Genomic DNA, 27,798 nt, shown 5'->3' on the forward strand with positions numbered 1-27,798 from the left:
AAGGTTCTGCTGCTCTACCCCACCACTACAAAGTAAGGGAGATACAAGGAACTGCAGATGCAGGTTTACAAAAAAAGACACAAAGTGTTGGAGCAACACAGGGGGTCAGGCAGCATCTCTGGAGAACATGGGTAGTTGACGTTTCAGGTCGGGACCCTTCTTCAGACTGAAGGGCCCTGACCCAAAACATCAACAATCTATTTTCTCCAAAGATTCTATCTGACCCACTTAGTTACTCCAGCACTTTGTGTCTTACTATAACCTATAAATGGAGCTGGAAATGTGTGTAAGTATGAGTGTGTGGGTGTAAGTGTGTGGGCATGCATATGTACGTGCCTGCATGTGTATGTGGGTTAATGTCCTCAATCCCCCTACCTTGCCTCCTCCCACTCTCCAGGGTCATTGCACTCAAGAAATCACAATGAGATAAAAGGGCTGATTCAGACAATAGAGATATGGAGACGACCAAGGCCCATTAGTTGCTCCACTATTGAAACCTGTGATTTTAGCTCCCTGAAGGAAATCCATCCTTATCCTTAAACCTTCCTGTTCAGTAGCTTTAGGTCACCTGCTCTAATATCTTCCTGTGTGACTCAGTTTAAAAATGTTTAATAATGCTGCTGTCACTTTAAAGCCATTTTTTATAAATACAGACAGTTCCTGGATAAAACTTCTGTTCGTGAGAAATGTCTTCAACCAATTTCTCTGTCAGTCAGAAATGTTTATTTTCAATAATATCCCATATTGTGTCATTTTACATATACTTGCCATAATTCATTGAATGATCACCCTCACATCATCGAAGGTATTTATTCACAAAATGCTGGAGTAACTCAGCAGGTCAGGCAGCATCTCGGGAGAGAAGGAATGGGCGACGTTTCGGGTCGAGACACTTCTTCAGTCTGAAGAAGTGTGAAGGGTCTCGACCCGAAACGTCGCCCATTCCTTCTCTCCCGAGATGCTGCCTGACCTGCTGAGTTACTCCAGCATTTTGTGAATGAATACCTTCGATTTGTACCAGCATCTGCAGTTATTTTCTTATACTACCCTCACATCACCTATGATTACATATTTATTTGTACACACACACACATATACACACACACACACATATGTGTGTGTGTGTGTGTATGTATGTATGTATGTATGTATGTATGTATGTATGTATGTATGTATGTATGTATGTATGTATGTACGTATATGTATTTGTATATATATCACAAAATGCTGGAGTAACTCAGCAGGTCAGGCAGCATCTTGGAGAGAAGGAATGGGTGACGTTTCGGGTCAAGACCCTTCTTCAGACTGATGTCAGGGGGGGTGGGACAAGGAAAGGATATTGGTGGAGACAGGAAGATAATGGGAGAACTGGGAAGGGGGAGGGGAAGAGAGGGACAGTGGAACTATCTAAACTTGGAGAAATCAATGTTCATATCGCTGGGCTGTAAGCTGCCCAAACGAAATATGAGGTGCTGTTCCTCCAATTTCCGGTGGGCCTCACTATGACACTGGAGGAGGCCCATGACAGAAAGGTCAGACTGGGAGTGGGAGGGGGAGTTGAAGTGCTCAGCCACCGGGAGATCAGGTTCGTTAAGGCGGACTGGAGCGAAGATGTTGAGCGAGATGATCGCCGAGCCTGCGTTTGGTCTATATTATATATGTATATTGTATATCTATCATATATCCATCCAATCATTAATTAATACCATGAAATATTTTTTTGTTATTATTATTATTATTATTATTATTATTATTATTATTATTATTATTATTATTATTATTATTATTATTATTATTATTATTATTATTATTATTATTATTATTATTATTATTATTATTATTATTATTATTATTGTTGTTATTATTAACTAGAAAAATGCTTTTAAAATGTGAGGGAGAATTTGTGTAAAGTTGAATTTTGCAGGTGAGGTCATAGGTAACCTGGGAAGACCCTGCACAAGTTGCTGGTAAGGATGTGTGACCGAACCTCCAATAGTTCTGAGGAACTGACCCATTGCAGAATAATCTTGTAATTGGATAAACCCACATTAAAGTGGCAGCAGGGAGCATTTCTGCAAAAACCAATACTGCTGGCTAAAACCTGTTAGATGTAAGAAGTAGAATAATATATATCAGAGGCATGTGTCAAGGGTAAATCACTGGGACGCACAGAGACCTCTCTTAAACATGCCTTGATTAATCAGGGCTAAAAGGATTAGGCATATACCCTCCATGAGAAAATTAACCAGCAGAGTTGTGATTGTTAAGAGCTTAATGACCCTACAGCATTAGTGCGGATCCACCACTGCTGGAGTAAAGCATTAACTGTAATATGTTTAGCACAGGGAGGGAGGGGATAGCATTGCTTTCCAGCAAGAGGGAACACTTAAGATCCTGTTCACGACATTCTCCATGTAATTCTATCTCTGTATTTCCAGCTGCAAACTAATGGCCCCGATCTCACTGCAGTCGGATATTTCATGCGTTATCCTGTTAGTAATTCTTGAACTCAAAAAGCATTTGCCTTGCGACCTGCTGTGAGCACAAGCTGCTCATGGCTCGCTGAGGACAATAGGACATCCAGGGCATTAAGGTACAGTGGGCCAAGACTCATAACCAATGGGGGCCAAGACTCATAACCAACGAGAGATAAGGATTGACGGCAAAATAGAGGAAAGACAGAGAAAGAAACTGGGTCAAATCAGATGCCAATGGAGAAATTAAAAAGGAAAGAAAAATGGGAGAGAACGCTAGATCATGAAGGCAAATATTTTCTGAATCTTTAGTAGTTTAGTACCTACAGGATTGAGATTTGGCTGTTTTAACCACTCCCTTTCCAGCAGGATACTAAAGCCCCTCTATCTTAAAGTCCTAATGCTGTTGCTGACTATCTCTGACATCCCTGGGGAGTTCACAAAAAACCCCACACAGTCATGGGGAGAATGTACAAACTCCATATAGACAACACCCGTAGTCGGGATCGAATTCGGGTCTCCAGCGCTGCAAGCGCTGTAAGGCAGCAACTCTACCGCTGTGCCACCATTACATTGTTGGGAGGGCTGCAGGTTGTTACAGATGGTGGTACATGCGACAATGGACTTAGATGCAATATACAAACACTGAAGGTTGACAATACAATAATCAGAAATAATATTACCTCTCCCCTGTGTAGCCAGCTGTACACTGGCATTGTCCCGTTGATGTGTCACATTGTCCACCATTGTGACACTGACATTCCTGTGAGCAGTTTAGTCCATATCTTCCCTCAGGGCATGGCTGACCACAAACGGTTCCCTTTAAAAATATTTCATTTAAACATCAGTTCTTTTGGAATAAAACCTTTGGCTTAAATCATAGTTTTAAAACCATAAATGGCATTACATTAAATACTAAAATACTGCTAAATACTACTAAACCGATTCTTTGGAATCATGAGCTTCTTTAAGGAAGCTATTGAGCAGTCTGAGCCAGTACTTAGAAAATAAATGTGTCACAAATAGGAACAGAAGTCAAGATGAATTGCTTTTCTGATCAATAAGAACAGTTCCGATCCTCAAGTATTTTTACCACCCAATTCCCATATTCTTACATTCTCTGCGAGATTGTAAATCTATCAATTTGTCAATTTCCTCATGTCTAAAACCTAAATGGCTGATTTGCTGGAACTTGGGGCAAAAATAGAAACTGCTGGAAGAAATCAGCAGGTCAGGCTAGGTGAGTAGTTAAAGAAGGTTAAAGAACGAATACATTGTGGGAACTGTGAGATGAATCAGTTTGAAAGGAACCTTGCTGAGAAGCAAAAAAAAATATGGGTCATGAAACACAGGAAGTATAGAAACATAGAAAATACGTGCAGGAGTAGGCCATTCGGCCCTTCGAGCCAACACTACTATTCAATATGTTCATGGCTGATCATCCAAAATCAGTACCCCGTTTCTGCTTTCTCCCCATGTCCCTTGATTCTGTTAGCCCTAAGAGCTACTGTATATCTAACTCACTCTTGAAAACATCCAGTGAATTGGCGTCCACTGCCATCTGTGGCAGAGAATTCCACAGATTCACAACTCTCTTGGTGAAAAGGCTTTTCCTCATCTCAGTCCTAAATGGCCTACCCCATATTCTTAAACTGTGACCCCTGGTTCTGGACTCCCCCAACATCGGGACCATTTTTCCTGCATCTAGCCTGTCCAATCGCTTAAGAATTTTACATGTTTCAATAAGATCCCCTCTCATCCTTCTAAATTCCAGTGAATATAAGCCCAGTCGATCCATTCTTTCTTCAAATGTCAGTCCTGCCATCCCCGGAATTAACCTGGTGAACCTACGCTGCACTCCCTCAATAGCAAGAATGTCCTTCCTCAAATTAGGAGACTAGCAATGGGCAAGGTTATTCAATATTAAAATTGGATTGAATCTGGATAATGCTGCCGTGTTGCCCTCAGAGTGCTGTGTAACATCTTAATCTATTTTATTTTAAAGCGCACAGTGTAAGGTTTGCAATGAAAGAACCTTCATTGCAAACATTGAAACTGTGAGGATATATTCATCAGGAAATGTTGAGGACTCTGATAGAATGCCACCACTGGACATCGAGGGACTGGGTTGGGCTTGTGGAACACTGCACAGGTGCATTGTTTAAGGAGGAAATATGAAACGCATTTATGCACACAAAGAGAATGTATTGATTTGATGGTATAATGAATGTAGACAAAGTGGTGTGATTTTATTTCATGTATATATTATTAGAAATAAAGCAGATATATGAAATAAAGAAATATAATAGTACTGACAGATTCATAGCCCCTTAGCACATCCTGGGACAGGTGGTGACGCAGAGAGAAGGAGTAGACCTCAGAGTCCTCAACGTTGATTTCAGACTCCATGACATTTCTTGGCATCAAGTCAAACATGGCCAAGGAAATCTTCCTCCGATTACCACATACATTGCTCCTTCAGCTAGTTAATGAATGCTCTCCCATATTCAATAACACTTTAGCTTAGTTTCGAGATACAGCTTGGAAACAGGCCCATTGGCCCCATACACTAGTTCTGTCCCACACTCTAGGGACAATTTGCAGAAGCCAATTATCCTACAAACCCTCATGTCTTTGGAATGTGGGAGAAAACCCGGAGAAAACCCACGCGGTCACTGGGAGAACGTGCAAATTCCACACACAGATAGCACCTGAGGCCCAGATCGAATTTGGGTCTCTTGGCACTGTAAGGCAACTACTCTACCGCTGTACCACTGTGCCAGCCCAAAAGTCCATCCTCGGGAGGTGCTCAGATACACCACCACTGATGAACCTCACTAGGTGCATAAGTGCATAGCTGAGACAACACAAAAGATACATCTGCAACACCCCTGTCATCATTCCATCTGTGGCAGAGGCATCTTTCACCTGTCTATGACAAAAGTGTTAGGTGTGGCACTGTATGGTTTTTATGAAGACAAAGTCCCATCTTAACACTGACGTGATTGTCTATCACGTTGTACATAGTTCACAGGAGTTAGTCCCTTGAGATGGAGCTTTACTTGCTTCACATCAGTTCTGTAGGTCAACAGGGGACTCACAGCCTTTGGCACAGGTGGGGCAGCAAGGACTGAAGAGAACAGGCTGGTAGGTAGTTTGTGAGGTGGTGGGGTTCTTCCATTGTTTGTGCAGAGCCTCCCTGTGCTCCCTGAGGTCTCAGCTGTAGGTATCCCAGGTTTCAGAAGGAGGGCAGGGATCACTGCTGCCTCTACATCTCTCTTTGTGTGAGGTTGTCCCTAGTGTGTGTAGGATAGTGTTAATGTGCGGGGATTGCTGGGCGGCGCGGACTCGGTGGGCCAAAGGGCCTGTTTCAGCGCTGTAAAATTTTAAAAATCTAATGGCGGACAATTTGGTGCAGTGTGTTTCCTGCAGGATGTGGGAAGGTAGGGACTCAGCTGGAGCTTCTGGGAGCTACACCTGCAAGAACTGTGTCCAGGTGCAGCTCCTGAATGGGCGTGTGGTGGAGTTGGAAAAGCAGCTGGATGACCTCAGGGCCATCTGGGAATGCGAGAGTTTTCTGGACAGGACCTACTGTGAGGCTGTCACGCCAAGGGTCCAGGTCGAGCGAAGGTGGGAGACCGTTTCAAAGGGGAATGAACGTGGACTACAGGAGACCCCGGTGGCTGTGCCTATTGCAAACAGGTACACCCTCTTGGGAGCTGTCGAGGCAGAAGATGCTTCCAGTCCGAGCGGCGGACAGGTTGGTGGCTCTAATCCAGGCAAGGAGACTCGACCGGGGAGACCGAAGTCAGGAAGAGCCATAGTAGTGGGTGACTGTCCATTGTCCGAGGTATGGACAGTAGAATCTGTGGTGGCAGGCGGGACTCGAGGATGGTCTGTTGCCTCCCTGGTGCCGGATTACTTGTGCAGAATTGCTAAATCTTGACATAGAAATATAGATTACCATCCATCCAGGAGGACATGCACATTCTCCAGTCACATGGTGACAGACTCCGCCGTTCTGACAAGGACATCGCTCCTCACACTGTGGTCCATGTTTACCAGGAGGACACAAATCTTCACAGCTGAAAAATCAAGAAAAAATACTGAAAGATGAACACGGCTTAACAGAAAGAAAAGGACTTGCATTTCTATAGCACCTTTTTCGACTTCAGGGCCTCCTAAATTGCAGCCTCCAAAGTATTTTCTGAGCTTTAAACTTTAGAGGTACAGGGAAGAAACAGGCCCTTCGACCCACCGAGTCCGCACCGACCACCGACCACCAATCACCCGTACACCAGTTCTATCCTACACACTAGGGGCAATGTACAATTTTATCGAAGCCAATTAACCTACAAACCCACACGTCTTTGGAGTGTGGGAGGAACCTGGAGTAAACCCACACAGATCACAAAGAGAATGTACAAACTCCGTGCAGACAGCACCCGAGGATCAAACCCCGTTCTCTGGCGCTGTAAGGCAGCGACCCTACCACTGTGCCACCCGGGCTGGAATCATGGTGGTAATGCAGGAAACACAGCAGCCAAACTGAGGACAGTTAGTTCTCAAAATGCAAGCTGCTTTAGCAATGTTTATATTGGCCAGTACACTGGAGTGAACTCCCCAGCTTTTCTTCAGAACACTGTCAAGGAATCTTTAATGTCCAACTGCAATGGCATTGGCAAAAAAAGATGGCAACCCAAAAACGCAGCATTTATTTGCTTCTGAACAGGAAGCATCATCTCGGATTACGCACTCAAATCTCTGACGATCACACAATCTTCTGACAAAGACATAGTGCTGCTCAGTGAGACGTGGTTGAAACCAAAATGGATATAATAATAATAATAATAATATTCATTTATTGTCATTGCAACGAGTACAACGAAATTAAAAAACAGCCAATCCTGACGGTGCGTACAAACATATATGCAATAAATGCAAAAACAAATAAATACATAAATACAATTAAATTAAGTACAAGATTTTTTAACGGTGTTGCCTAGTGCACAGGTAGTGTTCAGTTCTCGTATGGCCCTGGGGTAAAAACTGTTCTTAAGTCTGTTTGTTCGGGATTTGATTGACCTGAAACGTCGACCAGAGGGCAGATGAACAAACAGACGGTGGCCGGGGTGGGATGGATCTTTTATTATTTTGCCTGCTCTACTGAGGCAGCGCAGGCTGAACAGGTGCTCCAGGGATAGAGAAAATGACAAAAAAAACATTTTTATATTTTGTTATCAACAATTGCATTGAGTTTAAGATTTTGTTTAGTTTAGTTTAAAGATACAGAGTGGAAATGGGCCCTTCAGCCCAGCGAGTCAGCACCAACCAACCAACAATCACCCATACACTAGTTCTATCCTACACTCTAGGGACAATTTTACAGAAGCCAATTAACCTACAAACCTGCATGACTTTTGCATGTTGGAGGAAACCGGAGAAAACTCAAACGGTCACAGGGAGAACGTGCAAACTCCGTTCAGACAGCACCCATAGTCAGGATCGAACCTGATCTCCGGCGCTGTAAGGCAGCAACTCTACTGCTGCGCCACTGTGCCACTGAGATTTTTTGGAATCAGCATCATTGAAAAAGGCCGCTCAGTCGCAGCTGTTTGAATAAAGCTCCAATATAGTTTCAACATTGTCTTTATCAACTTGCAGGTAAAGAGACAAATAGATTGAAAGACTCTAGATAGATTGACAGGCTGATAGATGGATAAATAGATGGATTGTTGGCAGACAGATACGTTGATTGACAGACAAATAGATGGATCGATGATAGATGGATTGACCGATGCATTGATGGATTGACATAGATATAAATAGATGAAAGATGATAGATGCATAGATAATAGATGAATTGATGACAGAGGAATTGACAGATAGAATGATTGGTAGACAGATAGGTTGACAAACAGATAAGTGAATTGACAGACATAGGTGAATTGATGGCAGATAGATGGACAAATACAAATAAATAGATCAAAGATGGTTTTGACAGACAGATGTGTTGGCAAACAAGTAGATGAATTAACACAGATGGGTGGGGATTGACAGGTGGATAGATGATTGATGGATTGACAGGCAAACAGATGGATTGGCAGAAATATAGGTGGATTGATAGACAGATACAGTAGATGGTTTAATGGACAAATAGATGGATTGACATAGAGCTGGAAAACATAATTAGCAATATCCTAGAATTCCCTTCCCAACAGCACTGTATGAGTAACTTTAAAAGGCAGAATACAACAGATCAAGAAGGCAGTTAACTACCCCTTTCTTATGTTCAATTAGAATGGGTAATAAATGCCAGCTTGTTGACACTGCCCACATCTCATGAACGACTGAGGAAAAGAGACAAATAGATGAATATTGATGGTTAGTAAATGCGGAGGTGAATAGTGAAGACCAGATAACCAATGCTTGCGTCTCTTCAGTATAGTGCTCCAATGATTTCATTTACAAAAATGAAAATAAATCATTTGATTTAAAATGGTGATCTGAAACAGTGGGATATTGTGCTGAACATATTCTTCTCAGTTGTTAAACAAGAATTAATTTTTGGCTACATTGAAATGATATATATTTTTTCTTTCATTGTGCTTATATTTAAGTATCCAAGATGATGTTATAACGTATGCGCAGATTGTGCTTGATGATGCAATGCTCTATGTACCTACTGTAGGTGGCCAGGAAAATCACATTGATATTCAGCAAAATATCAACCACTTCATGTTCAAAACTATGTTTAGGTAACAAGCCTCTGCAGAGTGTGCCACAGACTGGATGACAAGTTGTGTCAAAATGGACAACTAACTTAACTAGACAACGTCCATTTAAAGAGCGTGTAGAATTTATGGGTGATTTACATTTAATTTATGCATTTATGTTTTGTGTGTCTGTCCGAGTCTATGTGTCTTTGATGCTGCTGCTGCAAATATGATTTTAATTGTACATGTACCTCACTGTACTTGTGTTTCTGACAATAAAATCGACTTGACCTGATCTGTAATGGAGCATAAACAACCCAAGGCATTTTGCAGGACTCCAAGCAAACAATTAAAAAATTATTGCCAAACCACAAAAAGAGAAATTAAAGCAGGAACCCGGTCAAGTAGAATGGTTTCAATGGATGTTTTATACAAGGAAAGAGGGATAAAGAGACAAAAGGATTTGGGATGGGATTTTAGACTTCAGTAGCTGTAGGCACAGCAGTCAACAGTGGACTGTTTAAATTTGAGGAGAAGCAAGAAGTTGGGGGGGGGTGCAAAATCATGTAAGCATTTAAAAACAAGGATGGGTATTGTAATATCAAAATTTCACTTAGCCTCGAGCCAATGTAGGTCAAAGTTCAGAGGTGCTGGAGGAATGGGCTCTGCTGCTGATTAAGGGCCTGGCAGCAAAGGTTTGTTTGGTCACAAGGTCACAGAGAGCGGAACAAAGTACACCAGCTAGAAATTCATTGGAATTATCATTGACAGTAATAATTATAGATTTTTTAGAATTCCAGATAGCCACAGTGATAATTAGATGGTGTTCCTCCTTCCCGAAGGAGGAGGAGGAGGACATTAGCAGGCGTCTATTGGAACGTATACTTACAAAGCTCCGGTGTATCCAGGAGGGCACTTGCATTCGCCGGTCACGTGGTCACAGGTTGCCCCATTCTGGCACTGGCATTTCAACTGGCACCCATTTCCGTACATTCCGGGGCTACAGAGCTCCTCACACCTCCAGCCCTTGTAGCCTGGTTTGCAGAGGCACGCCCCAGTGATGGGATTACACAAAGCTCCATTCTTGCACTGACACCGGTTGTTACAGTGAGGCCCCCAGTGACTGCTGTCACATGCTACAATGTAAAAGAGGGAGTCATCTGTCACACAAGCTTTACACACAGTACTTTATTATGTTATTTTAAATAAATAAGCAAAAAATCAAAGCAGCAAAGCAAAATTAAGTTACTATTAACAGAGCAGTTCAAATGTGGTTATTTTAGGTCATTGTGGTGATCATGACTACGTATATACGATTCAAGTTTTAGAGTCATAGGATCCTAGAGTGATACAGTGTGGAAACAGGCCCTTTGGCCCAACCTGCCCACACTGGTCAACATGTTCCAGCTGCACTAGTCCCACCTGCCTGCATTTGGTCCATATCCCTCCAAACCTGTCCTATTCATGTACCTAACTGTTTATTAAATGTTGGGATAGTCCCAGCCTCAACTACCTCCTCTGGCAGCTTGTTCCATACACTCACCACCCTTTGTATGAAACTTTTCTGATAAACTTCAATTTAAGTTTTCGTTTTAAAACTGAGGAGCGATACTTTCTGGTCAAAGATGACATATTTATTTGATGGAGATGCAAGGCGCTGCTGATGCTGGAATTTTATATAGAGCACAAAGTGCTGGAGTAACTCAACGGTTAAGGCAGCATTTCTGGAGGACATGGTAGGCGATGTTTCAGGTCAGGATCCTTCTTCAGACATTCACAGTTCTGAAATGTCTCAAAGCCTAACCACTGCTTAAACACAGGGAAATATGACAGTCAACTTCCACACATGCCTTAGTCACGAAGGCTCTTATGGAGAAGTGTTGAAAGCTTGATAGCAGCAGCTTCCTTGCATTTGTTACAGAGATATTACAGCATTTTAAAAATGCCATTCAATCCAATTGTTTCCCACTGGTGTTTACTATCTGTAATGGATAGAATAAAGGGGACGGGAATATTACCAGAACTGACAGGTATGCAACACACAAATCAGAAAAATGATTGGATTAATTTACACATGTCACTTGCGCATGTGGAAATGGTGCTTCCTTGGAGCCAAAGTCTTCGACTAAGCATTTGGTCATCTGTTCCAACATCTTGTGAGGTGCAGTGTCACTTTTAGTTGATTAAACTCCCAAGAAGCACCATGAGATGCTTCATGTCTAATTGTGCTATATAAATGCAAGTTGTTGTGTTTTCTGGGGATAGCAACCAGCAGAGCAGCGTCAATCAACCAGTGGGCTCTTCAGATTCACAAGTCTTCAGCTCTTGAACTCCCTGGGCAATTTGTGCATTGGCAGCAGTAACTGTCATTAACATACTGATAACATTTAAGCTGGTACAAAGCCTGTCATTTTGCATTCAGTAAATGCCAAGCCACTTAAAAAGCCACAATAAAATTTTCATGGTTAACAAAATTTTAATATCAACATAAATATAAATCTTTCCCACAAACAAATGTTGACACTGAATCTGCTCCATATTGTCCCCGGCCACATTAGAGTATGTGCTCTTCAACTTGCAGCTAAAAGTGGGACACATCCCCTTGGTGCCTTGTGCTGATGATGGTCGTGAGCTTAGAATCATGTGGTCAAAGGCACAAGTAAAACAAGCTCGTAGTTTTTTATTTATTTATTAAAATTGGTTTATGTTCATTTTGATCCATCAGACCAACTTCAACTGACTCAATGGAATGGCACCCGAGGTTGAATTAATTAGGATCAGGATGAAATCTGGTCCCCTTCGTTTCTGTGGAATGTGAAAAAACCTTGCCTATGTTTTCAGGGTAAAACTTATTTACAGCATGAAATCATGTTGACTGTAGAGATGCGATTTCTCAAGATCCAAAGAAGTTGTTCTTTTTGGGTATGACTGCAGTTCACATGTAGTCTAGTTAACACTGGTTATTGTTCAGATACAACTACTGCTTCTTTTCACATCGACAATAACTCTATAAACTTTGCACACAAAGCAAAAGGCAGCCCCAGGTCATAAGCATGAAAAAAGGTGCCTGCATTTCACAGTTGAGGACCGGGTGCAGGGAAGGGTAAAGATACCAAAGTCAAATTGAGGGTAGGATGCAGATGAATGACACTGGATTTCTCACAGACTCATCAGTGAAACAACAGTACAACAAATTGTGCTTTGAAGCCACTGCTGGTCAGGTGATTAACCCTGGATGATTACAACCATTGAAGCCTACGTGATCGAGAACCCAGGCACAAACTGATGGCATTCAATCAAACATAATTGGTGGCTGCTCACATCTGCTGGGATTGGAAGTGGTGGGGGTTTCAAGGCAGGTTTGAGGAGATGATGACTGCTTGAGGCCAAAAGGACCACCGAGTGACGAATGTAAATGGCTGCATGCGAGAAAATATCACCATGTCACAGGAAAGATGTCAAGCTGGAAAGTGAGCAACGAAGATTTACGAGGATGTTGCCAGGAATCGATGGCCTGAGCTATGGGGAGAGGTTGAGCAGGCTAGGATTTTTTTCCTTGGAGCGCAGGAGGATGAGTGGTGATCTTATAGAGGTCTACAAGATCATAAGTGGAATGGATTCGATAAATGCACATTGAGTCTTTTGCCCAGAGTAGGGGAATCGAGAACCAGAGGACAGAGGTTTAAGGTGAGGGGGGAAAGATTTAATAGGAACTTGAGGGGTAACTTTTTTTACACAAAGGGTGATGGGTATATGGAACGAGCTGCCGGAAGAGGTAGTTGAGGCAGGTGCTATCATAACATTTAAGAGACATTTGGACAGGTAAATGGATAGGATAGGTTCACAGCGATATGGGCCAAGAGTTGGCAGGAGGGACTAGTATAGATGGGGCATGTTGGTCGGTGTGGGCAAGTTGGGCCGAAGGGACTATTTCCACACTGTCTGACTCCTTGCCTCTAAAGTAGAGTAGTTATATCCGTGATCCAAAAATAATTAAAAATTGATTTGTTTCTCTTATTTGATTTGATTCTACTATGAACTCTGCAAATTGACAAAAAATATAGAGGTGGGAAGAGACCATTTGGGCCCTGGAGCTTGCAATAAGATTGTGACTTATCTGCGATCCATCCCTTAATTCTTTTAGTTCATAAAAATCTGTAAATCTCAAATTTAACATTAGCAATGACCCAACATGATCACCAAGATGTAGCAATTTCTACTACTCTCTGCAAATTAAAATGTTTGTTAACCTCCTTGTTGGAAAGGTCTGGCCTTTTTGCCTTGCTCCAGAGACCTCCTGATTAGCAGAAATTGTTTCTCTCAGTTCACCTGAACATCTTGAAATTTCATCCTTTACCCTTCTGTTGAAGGATTCCAACTAGCTGTGCATTTTGCAATCAAATGTAGACACAAGGTACTGCAGATGCTGGTTTCCAAAAATAAAATACAAAGTGCTGGAGTAACTCAACAGGTCAAGCAGCATCCATGGAGAACATGGATAGGTGAGGTTCAACACAATCAAATGTCATAGAGTGATACAGTATGGAAACAGGCCCATCGGCCGAACTTACCCACACCGGCCAACATGTCCCAGCTACACTAGTCCCACCTGTCCGCGTTTGGTTTATATCCCTCCAAACCTGTACTATCTAGGTACCTGTCTAACGGTTTCTTAAATGTTGGGATAGTCCCTGCCTCAAATACCTCATCTGGCAGCTTGTTCCATACACCCACCACCTTGTGTTTGGGTAGAATTGTATTTGATAGAAATGGATATTGTGAGTCACATTGACTTTTGCAAATCATAATGTGTACATCTGCAGATTGCTGAAGATCTCTCAGATGCGGGGCTGAAAAAGATATGCATTCTTAATGTTTGTCATGAGCCTATTAATCAATGCAGAAGTTGGTTGTTTACCTTGCAGTCAGTAGATTGTGGGTTTAAGTGCAAGCCTCATGCAAAGCTCTCAGCTGACACTTACAGCAGGATGCTGACGAAGAACTGCACTGTTGCAGCTGCCATAGGTGAGGCGACACGGTGGCACACAGTAGAGCCACAGCCTCACAGCACCGAAGACCTGGGTTTATCCTGACCTCAGGTACTGTTTGAGTGAAGTTTGCACATTCCCCAAGTGAGCATGTGGGTTTCCTCTGGGTGTTTCAGTTTCCTCCAAAATCCCAAAGACATGAGGGCTGAAAGGTTGATTGGTCACTGTAAGTAGCCCCTCAGGAGAGTGATATGGGTGGTTGGAGGGAGGGAGGGTTGTTCATAAGAATGTAGGAAGAATGAAAAGTAGGATTAATGCAGGGTTAATGTAAAGGGGTGGTTGGTGGTCGGCACTGACCCAATGGGCCAAATATCCTGTTTCTTTGCTGTATCTCCATATAACTCTGATTTTTTGGGAGAAAATGTAAGCTGAGTCTCCAAAGAAAACACCAAAGATCCCTGGCAGTATCAATAGTATTTGATGACAGAGGAGACTGCGGACATAGGATCCTGGAACAAAAAAATGAACTGCAGAAAATACTTAGCAGTTTAGTTTAGTTTAGTTTAGAGATACACCATGGAAACAGGCCCCTTGGCCCTTCGAGCCCACACCTACCAGTGATCCCCATACACTAGCACTATCCTACACACTAGTTTTTACAATTTACAATTTTTACCAAAGCCAATTAACCTACAAACCTGTGGCGTGGAAGGAAACCAGGGCACCCAGAAAAAACCACACAGTCATAAGGAGAACATACAAACTCTGCACAGCTAGCACCTGTAGAGAGGATGAAATCCAGGTCTCTGGTCTCCTAAGGCAGCAACTCTACCGTGCAGTTCAGGCAGTATCGGTGGTTGTTGTTTCGGTCAAGACCCTACATAAGGACCGTGATGTCTGGAGTCTGGGGACCACAGGTGCTCCTCAGCTTACGATGGAGTTACGTTCCGAGAAACCCATCGGAAACCGAAAGTATCGTGAGTCGAAATGCATTGAATACATGTGAACACATGCGGCTCACTAAGGGGCAACTGCCGTTTACACCATCGCAAAGTCGAAATATTGTAAGTCGAAGCATCGTAAGTCAGGGAGCATCTGTATTATTTATTCTTCAGTCAATATCACAGAAGCAGATCATCTCATTATTGTTATTCTGCTCACTGTACACAAACTGGCTACCACATGTCACGCAACGTGCTGGAGACTGCAATTCAAAAATCCTCAATCGGAGCCTGCTTCACACAGAACCGCCGATCAATCTCTCCTTGCACTTGGTTGAGAACTCAGCAGGGCATCCAATCGTTCATTCATATCTTGTCAAACCAACTTGCAAATCATCTTTTAATGACTGTCAGCTGTGTGGAGCAGGTTATTGTCTACGAAGATAAACTTGGGCCTCATCTCTCAATTTGTCAAGGGTTTAAAAAAATATATATATATATATATATATATATATATATATATATATTCTGACTTCAAGCCCTGGATGAGCACAGCAGTTGCACAGGAAGAGTAGTTCAACATTCGAAGAGGGAAGGGGGGAAGTTTAAGGGTTGTTTATCCACACAAAAGACCCTGTGTTTTTAAGACGTAAACATTCCTTTCTGGTTAACAATGTTTCATTGAGTTGGAAGGCTACATATAACCAGTTTCATGACTGTTCAAATTTTATGCTTAGCCATCAAACTAAATGGAAAAGACTAGCAACAGTTCACATATTGCCACAAGAGAGTCATGTCAGTTTAATGCAAGGGCCCTCCATACAGTCCTGAGTGTGATTTACGATGTCCTTCCACATACAGTCACACACAAAGATGGTCAATGACTTCTCTTCCTGCAGAGTGCAGGGTGATCTTTGGGCAGTGTACTGGGGGTGAGGAATCGGGATAAGGGAAAGAGATGGCCAGATGGGGTTTGGAGTGACTTTAGACTTTAGAGATACAGTGTGGAAAAAGGCCCTTTGGCTCATCGAGTCTGTGCTGACCAGCGATCAACCCGTATGCTAGCACTATCCTACACACTAGGGACAATTTACAATTTTACCAAAGCCAGTTAAACTACAAACCTGTACATCTTTGGAGCGTGGGAGGAAACTGAAGCAACCAGACAAAACCCGCGTGGTCACTGGGAGAACGTACAAACTCTGTACGGACAGCACCCGTAGTCAGGATTGAATCCGGGTCTCTGGGGCTGTAAGGCAGCAACTCTACCGCTGCGCCACCATGCTGCCGTTATGTGGGCTGGGAGGATCACTGGAAATATTGACAGCATTTGTCAACCAATCAAGGTTTGACAAGGTTAGAAAAGGAATCCACCAGAAAGATATTGTACTTGTGGCTCATTTGGAGTTTGACTCTTAATTAATACTTCAACAAGCCACAATTCTCTGTTTAATGAAGACCATGAATACGCCAGGAATCACCACTGACCATGAACATAATTGGAGCTGCCATTTAAATATTGTGGAAACAAGAGCACAACAGAAAATGGTAACCCTGTGAAGAGTGACTCACTTTCCATGTCTGCAAAATCTTCCCACTGTCTCTGAGGCATAGGTGATGGAGTACTATCCATGTGATTGGATGAGTGCAGCTCCAACAACTCTCAAGATGTTTGACACCATCGAGGGCAAAATAATCTGCCTGCCTGCAATCACATCCAACATCCAAACATCCAAAATGCAGCTTGGGTCATCATTGGTGCAATTCTCCCCACCATTGAAAGCATCTCCATGAGACACTGCCTCAAGAAGGCTCATCTATCATCAAGGATCTCATACCTTCTGGGTCATGCTCTCTTCTTGCTCCTATCATTGGCCAGGAAGCCTAAGTCCCACACCATCAGCTTCAAGAACAGCTACTTTCCTAAAACTATCAGAATTTTGAACCGACCTGTACAACCCGAGTCCAACCTCAGCAACGGAGCTTACAGATCACAACGTGCACTACTACCATGGACTTGTTTTCTAATTGTGTATTCTTGCTAGTTTCTAATTCTTATTTTGCAGATTTTTTCTTTTCATTGTCTTGCAGAACCTATGTGTAATACATGCATATGTAATGTTTAATTTATTTGCCTCCATGCCTGTGACACTGCGGTAAACAAGATTTTCATTTTAACTGTACCTCACTGTACTTGTGCATTTGACAATAAACTCAACTTCGCTTATTTTAAACATCCACTCTTCCACTGCGAAGGCTGTGCAAACATCCAGAAAATACAATTTGTTTGACAGTATCTCCAAAACTTCTGATCTCCACCACCAAGAAGGGTAAAGACAGTGGAAGTTTGGGAAATTTCAGTCTAAGTCATGGGTTATCCCTATTGGAAATAGATCACCGTTTCTTCATAGTAGCTGAATCTTAGTCATCGATCTTCCTATCCAAGAGCATTGTGAGAGCACCTTCACCACGGACGGTACAAGCTAACGACTGTGATACACCAGCACCTGTTTGCTGGCATTTCATGGATGAGCATTAAATCCAGTGACACGCATCCAATGACATTAAAAGTTGGTGAGTAATATAAGCAAGAGCAGCTAAATTTGCCAAGGGAATGGATATAATGTGTTGTCTCATATTGAGAAACTTGAATTCAAATTTGAAATATAGAATACAAAAGCAGATATACAGCATTTGGCTCCTTGCGCCTGTTCCACTATTCAATATGGTCACGTCTGATCCATGTCTCTTTACTACATTCCCATTCTCTCCCCATGCCTTGATGTCAACAAATATGTCTCTCTCCTTCTTAAATATATTCAGTGACCTCACCTGTTTCACCTTCTGAGGGGGAGAATTTTGTAGGTTCACCACCCTGATGAATATCTCCTCATCTTCAACCTAAATATTCCAAAATGTATCCTAAAATGTACTCTAAGATGTATGCTAATTCAGGACCTCCCAACCAGAGGAAACATCTGCATGTTGAGCCTTGTCAGAATATTGTCCATTTCAAAGAGAGCTCCTTTCATTCTTCTAAGTTTGAGTAAAAAACAGACCTGGTTAACAATCTTTCCTCATAAAACAGAATCCCCATTCTAGGAATTAGTTTAGTTCCACTCCATCAAGTGTAAGCAAGTGTAAGCTAGGTAAGGAGACCAAAATTGCCTGCGGTAGTCCAGCCATGTTCCTAGATTAATAGGGTGAGGCACCCATGTTCCTATACTTAAAACAAAACTTCTTGCAATCTCTTGCAATCTCTTGCAATCTCTTGCAATCTCTTGCAATCTCTTGCAATCTCTCTCTCTCTCTCTCTCTCTCTCTCTCTCTCTCTCTCTCTCTCTCTCTCTCTCTCTCTCTCTCTCTCTCTCTCTCTCTCTCTCTCTCTCTCTCTCTCTCTCTCTCTCTCTCTCTCTCTCTCTCTCTCTCTCTCTCTCTCTCTCTCTCTCTCTCTCTCTCTCTCTCTCTCTAGCACAATTATACTACTAGTATTAATTTCCTTGAACTTTTTATTAGATTCTCCATTTACCAGAATGTTTCTGGTAAATCATTCATGTCTGCTTCTGTGAGGACAGAATCAAAGTATTTCTTTAATTGTTCCATAATTTCTTTGATCTCCATTATAAATTCAAGGAATGCAAAGAAGAAAACAGTTCCAAGCATTGCCTTTGAGCACCATCCAGTTACAAACCACAGCTGCTATATTACTGTAATCGGTAAAAATATAGAGAAACAATTTTCTCACTCATCACAGAATTGCCCAGAAATCCAAGCACAAAGAGGTAATAACAGTGCATTTGGATAGCAGTAAAAGGATGTCCAAGTCAGCATGGATTTATGAAAGGGAAATCCTGCTTGACTAATCTTCTGGAATTTTTTTGAGGACGTGACAAGTAAAATGGATGAAGGGAAGCCAGTGGATGTAATGTATCTAAACATTCAGAAAGCCTTTGGGAGATTGGTGACTAAAATTAGAGCACATGGTATAGGGGATAGAAAATTGGTTGGCAGACAGGAGGCAAAGAGTAGGAGTAAATAGGTCCTTTTCAGAATGGGAGGCAGTGGCGAGTGGGGTGCCGCAAGGCTCGGTGTTGGGGCCACAACTGTTTACCATATGTATTAATGATTTGGAAGAGTGAATTAAAAGTAACACGAGCAATTTTGCTGATGACACAAAGCTGGGTTGAGTGAGTGGGCAGATGCGTGGCAGATGCAGTATAATATTGATAAATATGAGGTTATCTACTTTGGGGGCAGAAACAAGGAGGCAGATTATTATCTCAATGGAGTTAGGTTAGGTAAGGGGGAGGTGCAGCGAAACCTGAGTGTCCTTGTACACCAGTCACTGAAAGTTGGCGTGCAGGTACAGCAGGCAGTGAAGAAAGCTAATGGAATGTTGGCCTTCATAACAAAAGGATTTCAGTATAGGAGTAAAGAGGTTCTTCTGCATTTGTATAGGGCCCTGTTAAGACCACATCTGGAGTATTATGTACAGTTTTGGTCTCCTAATTTGAGGAAGGACATCCTTGTAATTGAGGCAGTGCAGCTTAGGTTCACAAGATTGATCCCTGGGATGGCGGGACTGACATATGAGGACAGATTGAAAAGACTAGGCTTGTATTCACAGGAGTTTAGAAGGATGAGAGGGGATCATATAGAAACATATAAAATTATAAAAGGACTGGACAAGCTAGATGCAGCAAAAAATGTTCCCAATGTTGGGCGAGTCCAGAACCAGAGCCCACAGTCTTAGAATAAAGGGGAGGCCATTTAAAACTGAGGTGAGAAAAAACTTTTTCACCCAGAGAGTTGTGAATTTGTGGAATTCTCTGCCACAGAAGGCAGTGGAGGCCAATTCACTGGATGAATTTAAAAGAGAGTTACTTAGAGCTCTAGGGGCTAGTGGAATCAAGGGATATGGGGAGAAGGCAGGCATGGGTTATTGATTGGGGACGATCAGCCATGATCACAATGAATGGCGGTGCTGGCTCGAAGGGCCGAATGGCCTCCTGCACCTATTTTCTATGTTCTATGTTCGATGAATTAAAAGGGTGAAAAATGTTTGAATTGGGAAAGATCAAACATAATTCAATTCAATTTAAATGCTATTTATCCTCATGTATATTCCCATGAAAAAGACCGATTACATTTTCTTCCTAGGTTTGTACTGCTGATGTGAACAGCGCTGGCAAGGCCAGCATTAATTGCCCGTCTCTAATTATCCTTGAGAATGTGGTGATGAGCTGTATATTGTTGAACCACTGCTGTTCTTCTGGTGAAGGCACTCCCACAGTCCCATTTGGCAGGGAGTCGTAGGACTGTGGGAGTCAAGTCAAGACACAAAGTGCTGGAGTACCTCATCAGGTCAAGCAACATCTCTGGAGAACATGGATAGGAGACGTTTTGGGTCGGGACCCTTCTTGAGAGTCAGATCTGACCCGAAACATCACCGATCCATGTTCTCCAGGGATGCTGCCTAACCAATGAGTTATTCTAGCTCTTTGTGTCTTTTGTTGTCAACTAGCATCTGCAGTTCCTTGATTCTATAGGAAAATCTAGTCAGATAGGTAAACAATTTGGAGGAACATCAGCAGATAATGGTGCACCATGGGCTTCCTGCCCTTTTCCTTCTTGGTGGCAGAGATCACAGGTTTAGCAGGCGATGCTGGAGTAGCCGAGGCAAGCAGCTACAGCACATTCTGTGGATGCTTCCTGCTACTGTTTATTGTCACATGTACCGAGGTACAGTGAAAAGCTTTTGTTGCGTGCTAACTAGTCAGCAGAAAGACTGTACGTGATTACAATTGAGCCGTCCACAGTGTACAGATACGTGATAAAGGGAATAACGTTTTGTGCAAGATAAAATTTACGGTAATGCAAGATCCATTCGAGGGTCTCCATTGAAGTAGATAGTAGCTCAACCACTCTGTGGTTGGTGATAGAATGGTTCAGTTGCCTGCCTGATAATAGCTGGGAAGAAACTGTTCCTGAATCTGGAGGTGTGTGTTTCAACACTTCTGTACCTCTTGCCCGATGGGTGAGGGGAGAAGAGGGAGTGACTGGGGTGAGATTCGTCCTTTGGTTGGTTTGTGTGATGGTCTGGGCTACGTTCACGATTCTCTGCAATTTCTTGCGGTGCCAGCCATACTAAGGAAAACACTAAATTTGCGTTGTGCATTTGCAAGCTGTACACATCACTAACCGCAAACTATTATTTGACTTGTACTTTGTACAAATGACCACATTTAATCAAATACAATGTGTGAGCAACAGTTTAAGTCACGAATTGTGTACAAACTATATTCAGAAACAGCCACGGGCATAAAACATTCCTCATGCATTTTAATAATATTTTCAGAACCCAAATGTAACACAGGGTTAACGCAAGAAGGAAAGTTGATAAGAAAATGATGTGCTGTCTTGCTTTATTCAGCAACACCAATACTCTCTATAATTATACACAGTGTACTCTCAACATGTATCCACATCCCGAGCAACAAGCTTTGAAAATTATCCTCCACCCGATCTCATAATAACAACACCATCCTACAAAATATCCGATTAACAATCTGCTCCAAGAGTGCTCTGATGATTTTTGAACCGTTCATTCAAACTATTTTCTTTCCAATCATGTACAAAGAAAAGGTAGACACAAATTGCTGGAGTAACTCGACAGGACAGGCAGCATCTCTGGAGAGAAGGAATGGGTGACATTTCAGGTCGAGACCCTTCTTCAGACTGATGTCAGGAAAGTGGGCGGGGCAGAGATAGAAGGTAGTCAGAGATAGTAAGACTGGTGGGAGAACTGGGAAGGGGTCGATCTACCATGAGAAAATATGGTCTGTGATAGTCATGCATAACCTTTAGTCTGCAAAGCCATTCCTATCAATTATCTTTTCTCAAATACATTAATAAGAATTTGCATTTCATACACTGAATTCTTTTAAATTATTGAATGTCCTGTAGTGTTTACAGCAGCATTAAATCTAATGTGAGATGTCAGGTCTAGCAAGGGTTGATGGTTAAGGCGGTTGGTCAAAGAAGTAGGTTTTACGAAGTGTTTTAAAGGAGAAATTGCAAAGAAGCAGTTATGTCAGAGAGAGAGAAATTGCTGCTATGTGCTGCATACAAGGCAATTTATAGAAGTCAATTAGCCTACAAACCTGCACTTCTTTGGAACGAGGGAGGAAACTGGAGCACAGGGAGAAAGCCCTACGCGTTCACAGGGAGAACGTACCAACCCAGCACAGCACAGGCAAGGTCAGGATTGAACCCAGGTCTCTGGCACTGTGAGACAGTAGCTGTACCGCTGCACCACTGTGCCGCCACAACTAATGATCTGATGATCTGGGATTTGAACATGGGGATGTTTGTTTTTGTAAAAAAAGCTTTGATTGAGGAGGGAGTAAATGTGTCAGAGTACGGCTCTGGGATGGATTGTATAGCTCTTCAGCCAGTGAGGAGTGAACTCATTGTGAAGGTCAGCTTGTTGGTGATATCTGCAACTGCACACTGCAGAGTGGAAGTGAGGAATGAGCTGGACCCAGCCCATCGGAGCCCCTGCCCTGCTGCCTGGCTCACCTCTAGGGAGAACAAACCTCCTGAGCTTGACCCAAGAGATGACTGGCACATTGGGAAGCTGCAGCTGAGAACTCACCTTAACCATCTTTTATTAAGAGTGGCACAGTGGCACAGCTAGTAGAGCTACTGCCTCACAGCACCAGAGGTCCACATTCAATCATGACCTCGGATGCTGTCTGTATGGAGTTTGCACATTCTCCCTATGTTGCCATGGGTTTCCACCGGGTGGTCCCTCATCCCAAAGACGTGTGGGTTTGTTTCTCCCAAGTGTGTGGGGAGTGGATGAGAAAGTGGGAAAGCATAGAACTAGGGCAAATAGGAGATTGATGGTCGGTGTGGACTCGGTGGATTGAAGGGCGTGTTTCCGTGTTGTTAACTAAATAAAAAATTGGAGATAGACACAAAGTGCTGGAGTAACTCAATGGGTCAGGAGACATCTCTGGAGGAAAAGGATAGGTAATGTTTCGGGTAGTTCCCTTCTTCACACTGAAAGTAAGGGATCGGGTGTTGGGGGGTGAAGAGCTGGAGGCAAGAAAAGGTGACCCAATTGTTGGTTAGGGATGGTGTGATCTCAAGTGGGAAGACCTCTTGAGATTACATCTCCCCTAGTCAACAATGGGCCTACTGGGGTACCTCCCTGCCTGAGGTTATTTGTTGCTGGCCCTGATTGGTCCTGGTCTTTTCTTGCCACCAGCTCTTCACTCCCCCCTCCCCCCCTCCCCTCCCCTCCCCCCCTCCCCCTACTTTCAGACCCAAGAAGGATCGCAACCTGAAACATCACCCATCCTTTTCCTCCAGAGATGCTGCCTGGCCCGTTGAGTTACTCCAGCACTTTTGTCTATCTTTGGAATATACCAGCAACTGCAGTTCTTTTTTTCTAAATTAAAAATTGAATCATTTGATTGGGTGACAGTCCATAATCAAGAAGTACAAATAGTTTGCCACTTTATTTTTTATCTTTTTTAGCACTTAAAGGTGTGTTAAGTGTTTTTGTTAAATTTAATCTCTTTGTATCCATTTGAACAGATTCCAAGCGTCTTTTATCTGATGCACTTTAAAAGCAGTTTAAAGGCCTTTGAAAGCTGCAAATCTGTCGAAAGTCCACAATAATAATCTGGGAGCTTGGCCTTAGGAACCCTATCTGAGTTTCAGCAACATCCAGGTCACTTATCAAGATGGCTGCATCAGCCAAGCATCGAGGACAATTGTGGACTCTCTGGGGCGACAAATGATAAATACACCTAAAGGAAGAGGAGGGTGACAGGCACAAATCAGCATATTTATGTGCACAATGCATTATAATTTTATTCACAGATCATGTCTGAATGTCTGAAATGATAATGATGGATCAAACTTTTCGTTCCGACGTTACACTGACCTACTTTATGGTTCAGGTTCAAATACTTTTCCAAGTTTGAATTTTTCATTATTTTTGTGAACACAGTTGACTTACTCTTTTTTATTAAAGACTGTTAACTAAGCAACAATATGAAAAATAAATTGTGATGACTATTTTAGTGAGTCTCAGGATGGAAGTCCACCCTTGATTTTTGTTTTCTTTTCCTGTTTAAATTTCAATCCCTACTTCGATATGCATTGTCAGCATCTGCAAATGTATTTATTTTTTCATTCATTTATTCATGCATGTAATGTCAGCCAGGCTGACAAGGTCAACATTTACTCCCCGGTGAGTGGAAAATGTTGGATTGAATGGCAAACAGATGTTTATTTTAGCAGAAATAATTTTGCAAAGCACGCAGAAAATCTATATGAGAATGAAACAATCTAAATTATTTTACACACATAAACTTGAGGGCAATAAAAAGGATCCCTTACAATCTTCAGGGGAAATTTTGTGTCTACCTTAGAAAGGCTCTCTATTGTGCTTCTTTCAAAACAGCATGCACCTTTGACAGTGCAACTCTCCTGTGGTATTGCACCTGGTGTCATAAAGTCATATGGTTTGTTGTGATAGGAGCAGAATTAGGTCATTTGGCCCATCAAGTCTACTCTGCCATTCAATCATGGCTGATCTATCTCTCCCTCCTAACCCCATTCTCCTGACTTCTCCCCATAACCCATGACACTTGTACTAATCAAGAATCTATCTATCTCTGCCTTAAAAATATCCATTGACGGCCTCCACAGCCTTTTATGCAAAGAATTCCACAGATTTACCACCCTCTAAATAAAGAAATTCCTCCTAATCTTCCTAACGGAACGACCTTTAATTCTGAGGCTATGACCTTTAGACCTAGACTCTCCCACAAATGGAAACATCCTCTCTACATCCATTCTATCCAAGCCTTTAACCATTCGGTAAGTTTCAATGAGGTCCCCCCTCATCCTTCTAAACTCCAGCGAGTACAGGCCCAAAGCCACCAAACACTCATTATACAGTAACCCACTCATTCCTGGGATCATTTTTGTAAACCTCCTCTGGACCCTCTCTCGAGCCAGTACATCCTTCCTCAGATATGGTGCCCAGAATTGCTCACAATCCTCCAAATGCAGCCTGACAAGTCCCTGACAGAGCCTCGGTATTACATCCATATCAGGTGTATCTGCATAAATCACTGTTTAGGTTTCTGGGGTGGCTCCTGTACTTCCTTCCAAAAGTAGGAAATGTACAAAAATCACACGATATAATAACCATACTTCCACATGATTTGTTATGAATCTCATCAAAAAGGCACAAGACTGAAATGAAAGTGTAATTACCAAAGGTGGAGAGAGAGAGGAAGCTAGTTCTGTTGTTCGTAAAAGCAAACATATGTATATACAACGGACTTCTGAATTTGATAATGTTATGCATTTTTCCGCATGTACAGATGTCCACAAGACAAGCAATTTGTAACCCAGATGCAGCCTGTATTGACCTCCACCCTGAAACCATTTCTACCATCAAATGAAATTACAGTGGGGAAACACAGCCTTAAGCTTAAAGACATATTGGGAAATTGCCTGAAGCAAATCCAGGCAAAGGTAGGAAATGTCGGGAACCAATGTATTTTGTAGCTGGGCCCATGTGGAAAGCTTCTAAAAATTAATGCAGTTTCACAGATTTGAACAAATCTCTAACAAGTTCCATTTATCCACTGGACCATTTCTGTTCGTTAATGACAAATACTTTTGACACTTGTCGGATTATGATACCTTGGAGACGCACTGAAAAGCACAGCAGGCGGTTTAAATGCTACATGGTCATGGAGATTAAAATCCAATTTGGTAAGGAATTTATGCCCACAACACAATTCTTTGTAACTCTCAGAAAACTGACATTTTTACACCTCTTGTGAAACCAAATGTAACAAATCATTTCGAAAATTATAAATGTGTAAAACCTCATGCTGCTGGATCATGCAAGAGACAAACTGGCATTGTTAAAAACCAACGTTACATATTTACATTGCATTATAAGCAGATGTCGTTATGTGAGAAACACACAAGATCAAGTCAGCACCTGCAGAGCAAATAATTGATGCTCTGGATTCATTCAGAACTGAAAACTAAGAGATGAATGCTCAGAAAGTGTGGCTGGATGGGAGGAAAATAATATGTCTTACATTGCTCTATCACCCTTCACATTCCTTTCAGAACATCCCAAAGGATTGGGATGTAATGATTTTCTTTTGATAATGCACTTATCGCACAATATAGGAATTGTAGCAGTCAGGCTTCATGGAAGTATGATGATGATCAGAACTATTTTATTGGCATTGAATGAGATAAATATGTTGCATTTACAATTTGGCCCACACCATCCGAGATATCTCCTTGCACAGTTGTTTAATACAATGGTCATTTTTTTTCTAATTCACTTGAGAAGGCATACAATGCTTAATTTTAAAGTGTCATCTGACAGCCAACCCAATGGAGCAGTTTGCCCTCAGCATGAGGAGGTCGAGTGTTTTATTGTCATCTTACTTGCAGCAGAACAGCAGATCAACACATTCCAGGGGAGGAGAGGGGGGGAGGAAGGAAGGGGGGAATGGGGGGGGGAGATGGGAGGAGGGGAGAGTGGGGGAGGAGGGAGGAAAGGATGCTGCGCCAATGCAGGAGTGGCAACCCTAAGGGGGAGGGGGAGGGGGAGAGGGAGAGGGGGGGAGAGGGAGAGTGGGGTGGGGGGGAGAGGGAGGGGGGTGAGGGGGAAGGGGGGAAGGGGGAGGGAGGGGAGGGGGAGGGGGGCGAGGGGGAGAGAGGGTGGGGAGAGTGGAGGAGGGAGTGGGGAGGAGGGAGTGGGGGAGGAAAGGGTGCTGCACCAATGCAGGAGTGGTTTGGGCCCAACGGGTCCACTTAGACTAGTAGAGTTTAAAAGCCTGATGGTTGTAGGGAAGAACCTCCTCGTGAACCTGGGTGTTACAGCTTTCAGGTTTCTGTTACTGCTTTCCGATGGCAGGAGTGTATTGTGCTCAAGCCTCAGAACTGGGATATGAAGCTACGATGCAGTAACTGCATGACTGAGATCACTGCAGAATGAGAGACACACAGAGGAGTTACAGTGCAAAAGATCATTGCAATCAAACAGAAGTAAGTAGCAAAAATAATATAATCATTTAAAGAAAGAGTTGAATATTGAGTGACAGAGGGAAGTCATCAGAAAAGTAAGAAGATGGGAAATAGAAAATTTAGAAACTTCCCAACTGGATTTGAATAGAAAACTGAACGTATTGGTGGGCAACCTCTTCTTAACTCCATAAACACAAGAAAGTATGTGATCTATACAATCAGGGAGGTGGAATTTAATATTCACAGCCAGTGAGTAATTTTATTTTAATTCTTTCTTTCCAGGTCCCAAAATAATTCAACCCCACTCTCTCTACCTTTTCATCCTCCAGCCAATCCCCATCAACCACCTTCCTCTTCTCCACACAAGACGCCCCACATCACCCACGATAAATCTTTAACCCACACCTCCCCCACTTCCAGCTGCACCTCCTGTTATACACATGTTAACCCTTCCCACACTCCTCCAAGTCCTCTCCTCTTCAGGGTGACCAACCTTTTCAAGATGCTTGAAAATTATGTGAAAATTATGTGAAAAATAAGTAGTCTGGTTGAGCCGGTGATTCTGTCCTTCAGGCTTGGTCTGCTCCTC

The 27,798-nt window shown here is 42.6% G+C and overlaps 1 protein-coding gene across 1 annotated transcript in view; it reads right to left on the reverse strand.

The window, feature by feature from the left end:
• Positions 1-27,798, reverse strand: part of megf10 (multiple EGF-like-domains 10) — a 158,269-nt gene that overhangs the window by 59,110 nt on the left and 71,361 nt on the right. Inside the window, exons 6-8 of the mRNA XM_078395540.1 lie at positions 10,080-10,326; positions 6,439-6,559; positions 3,158-3,294 (exon numbers count right to left, since the gene is read on the reverse strand). Coding sequence (XP_078251666.1) covers positions 3,158-3,294; positions 6,439-6,559; positions 10,080-10,326 — 505 coding nt within the window. The remainder of the gene's footprint in view (positions 1-3,157; positions 3,295-6,438; positions 6,560-10,079; positions 10,327-27,798) is intronic.

This window comes from Rhinoraja longicauda, chromosome 3 (genome assembly GCF_053455715.1).
Source record: "Rhinoraja longicauda isolate Sanriku21f chromosome 3, sRhiLon1.1, whole genome shotgun sequence".
NCBI classification, from domain to species: Eukaryota; Metazoa; Chordata; class Chondrichthyes; order Rajiformes; family Arhynchobatidae; genus Rhinoraja; species Rhinoraja longicauda.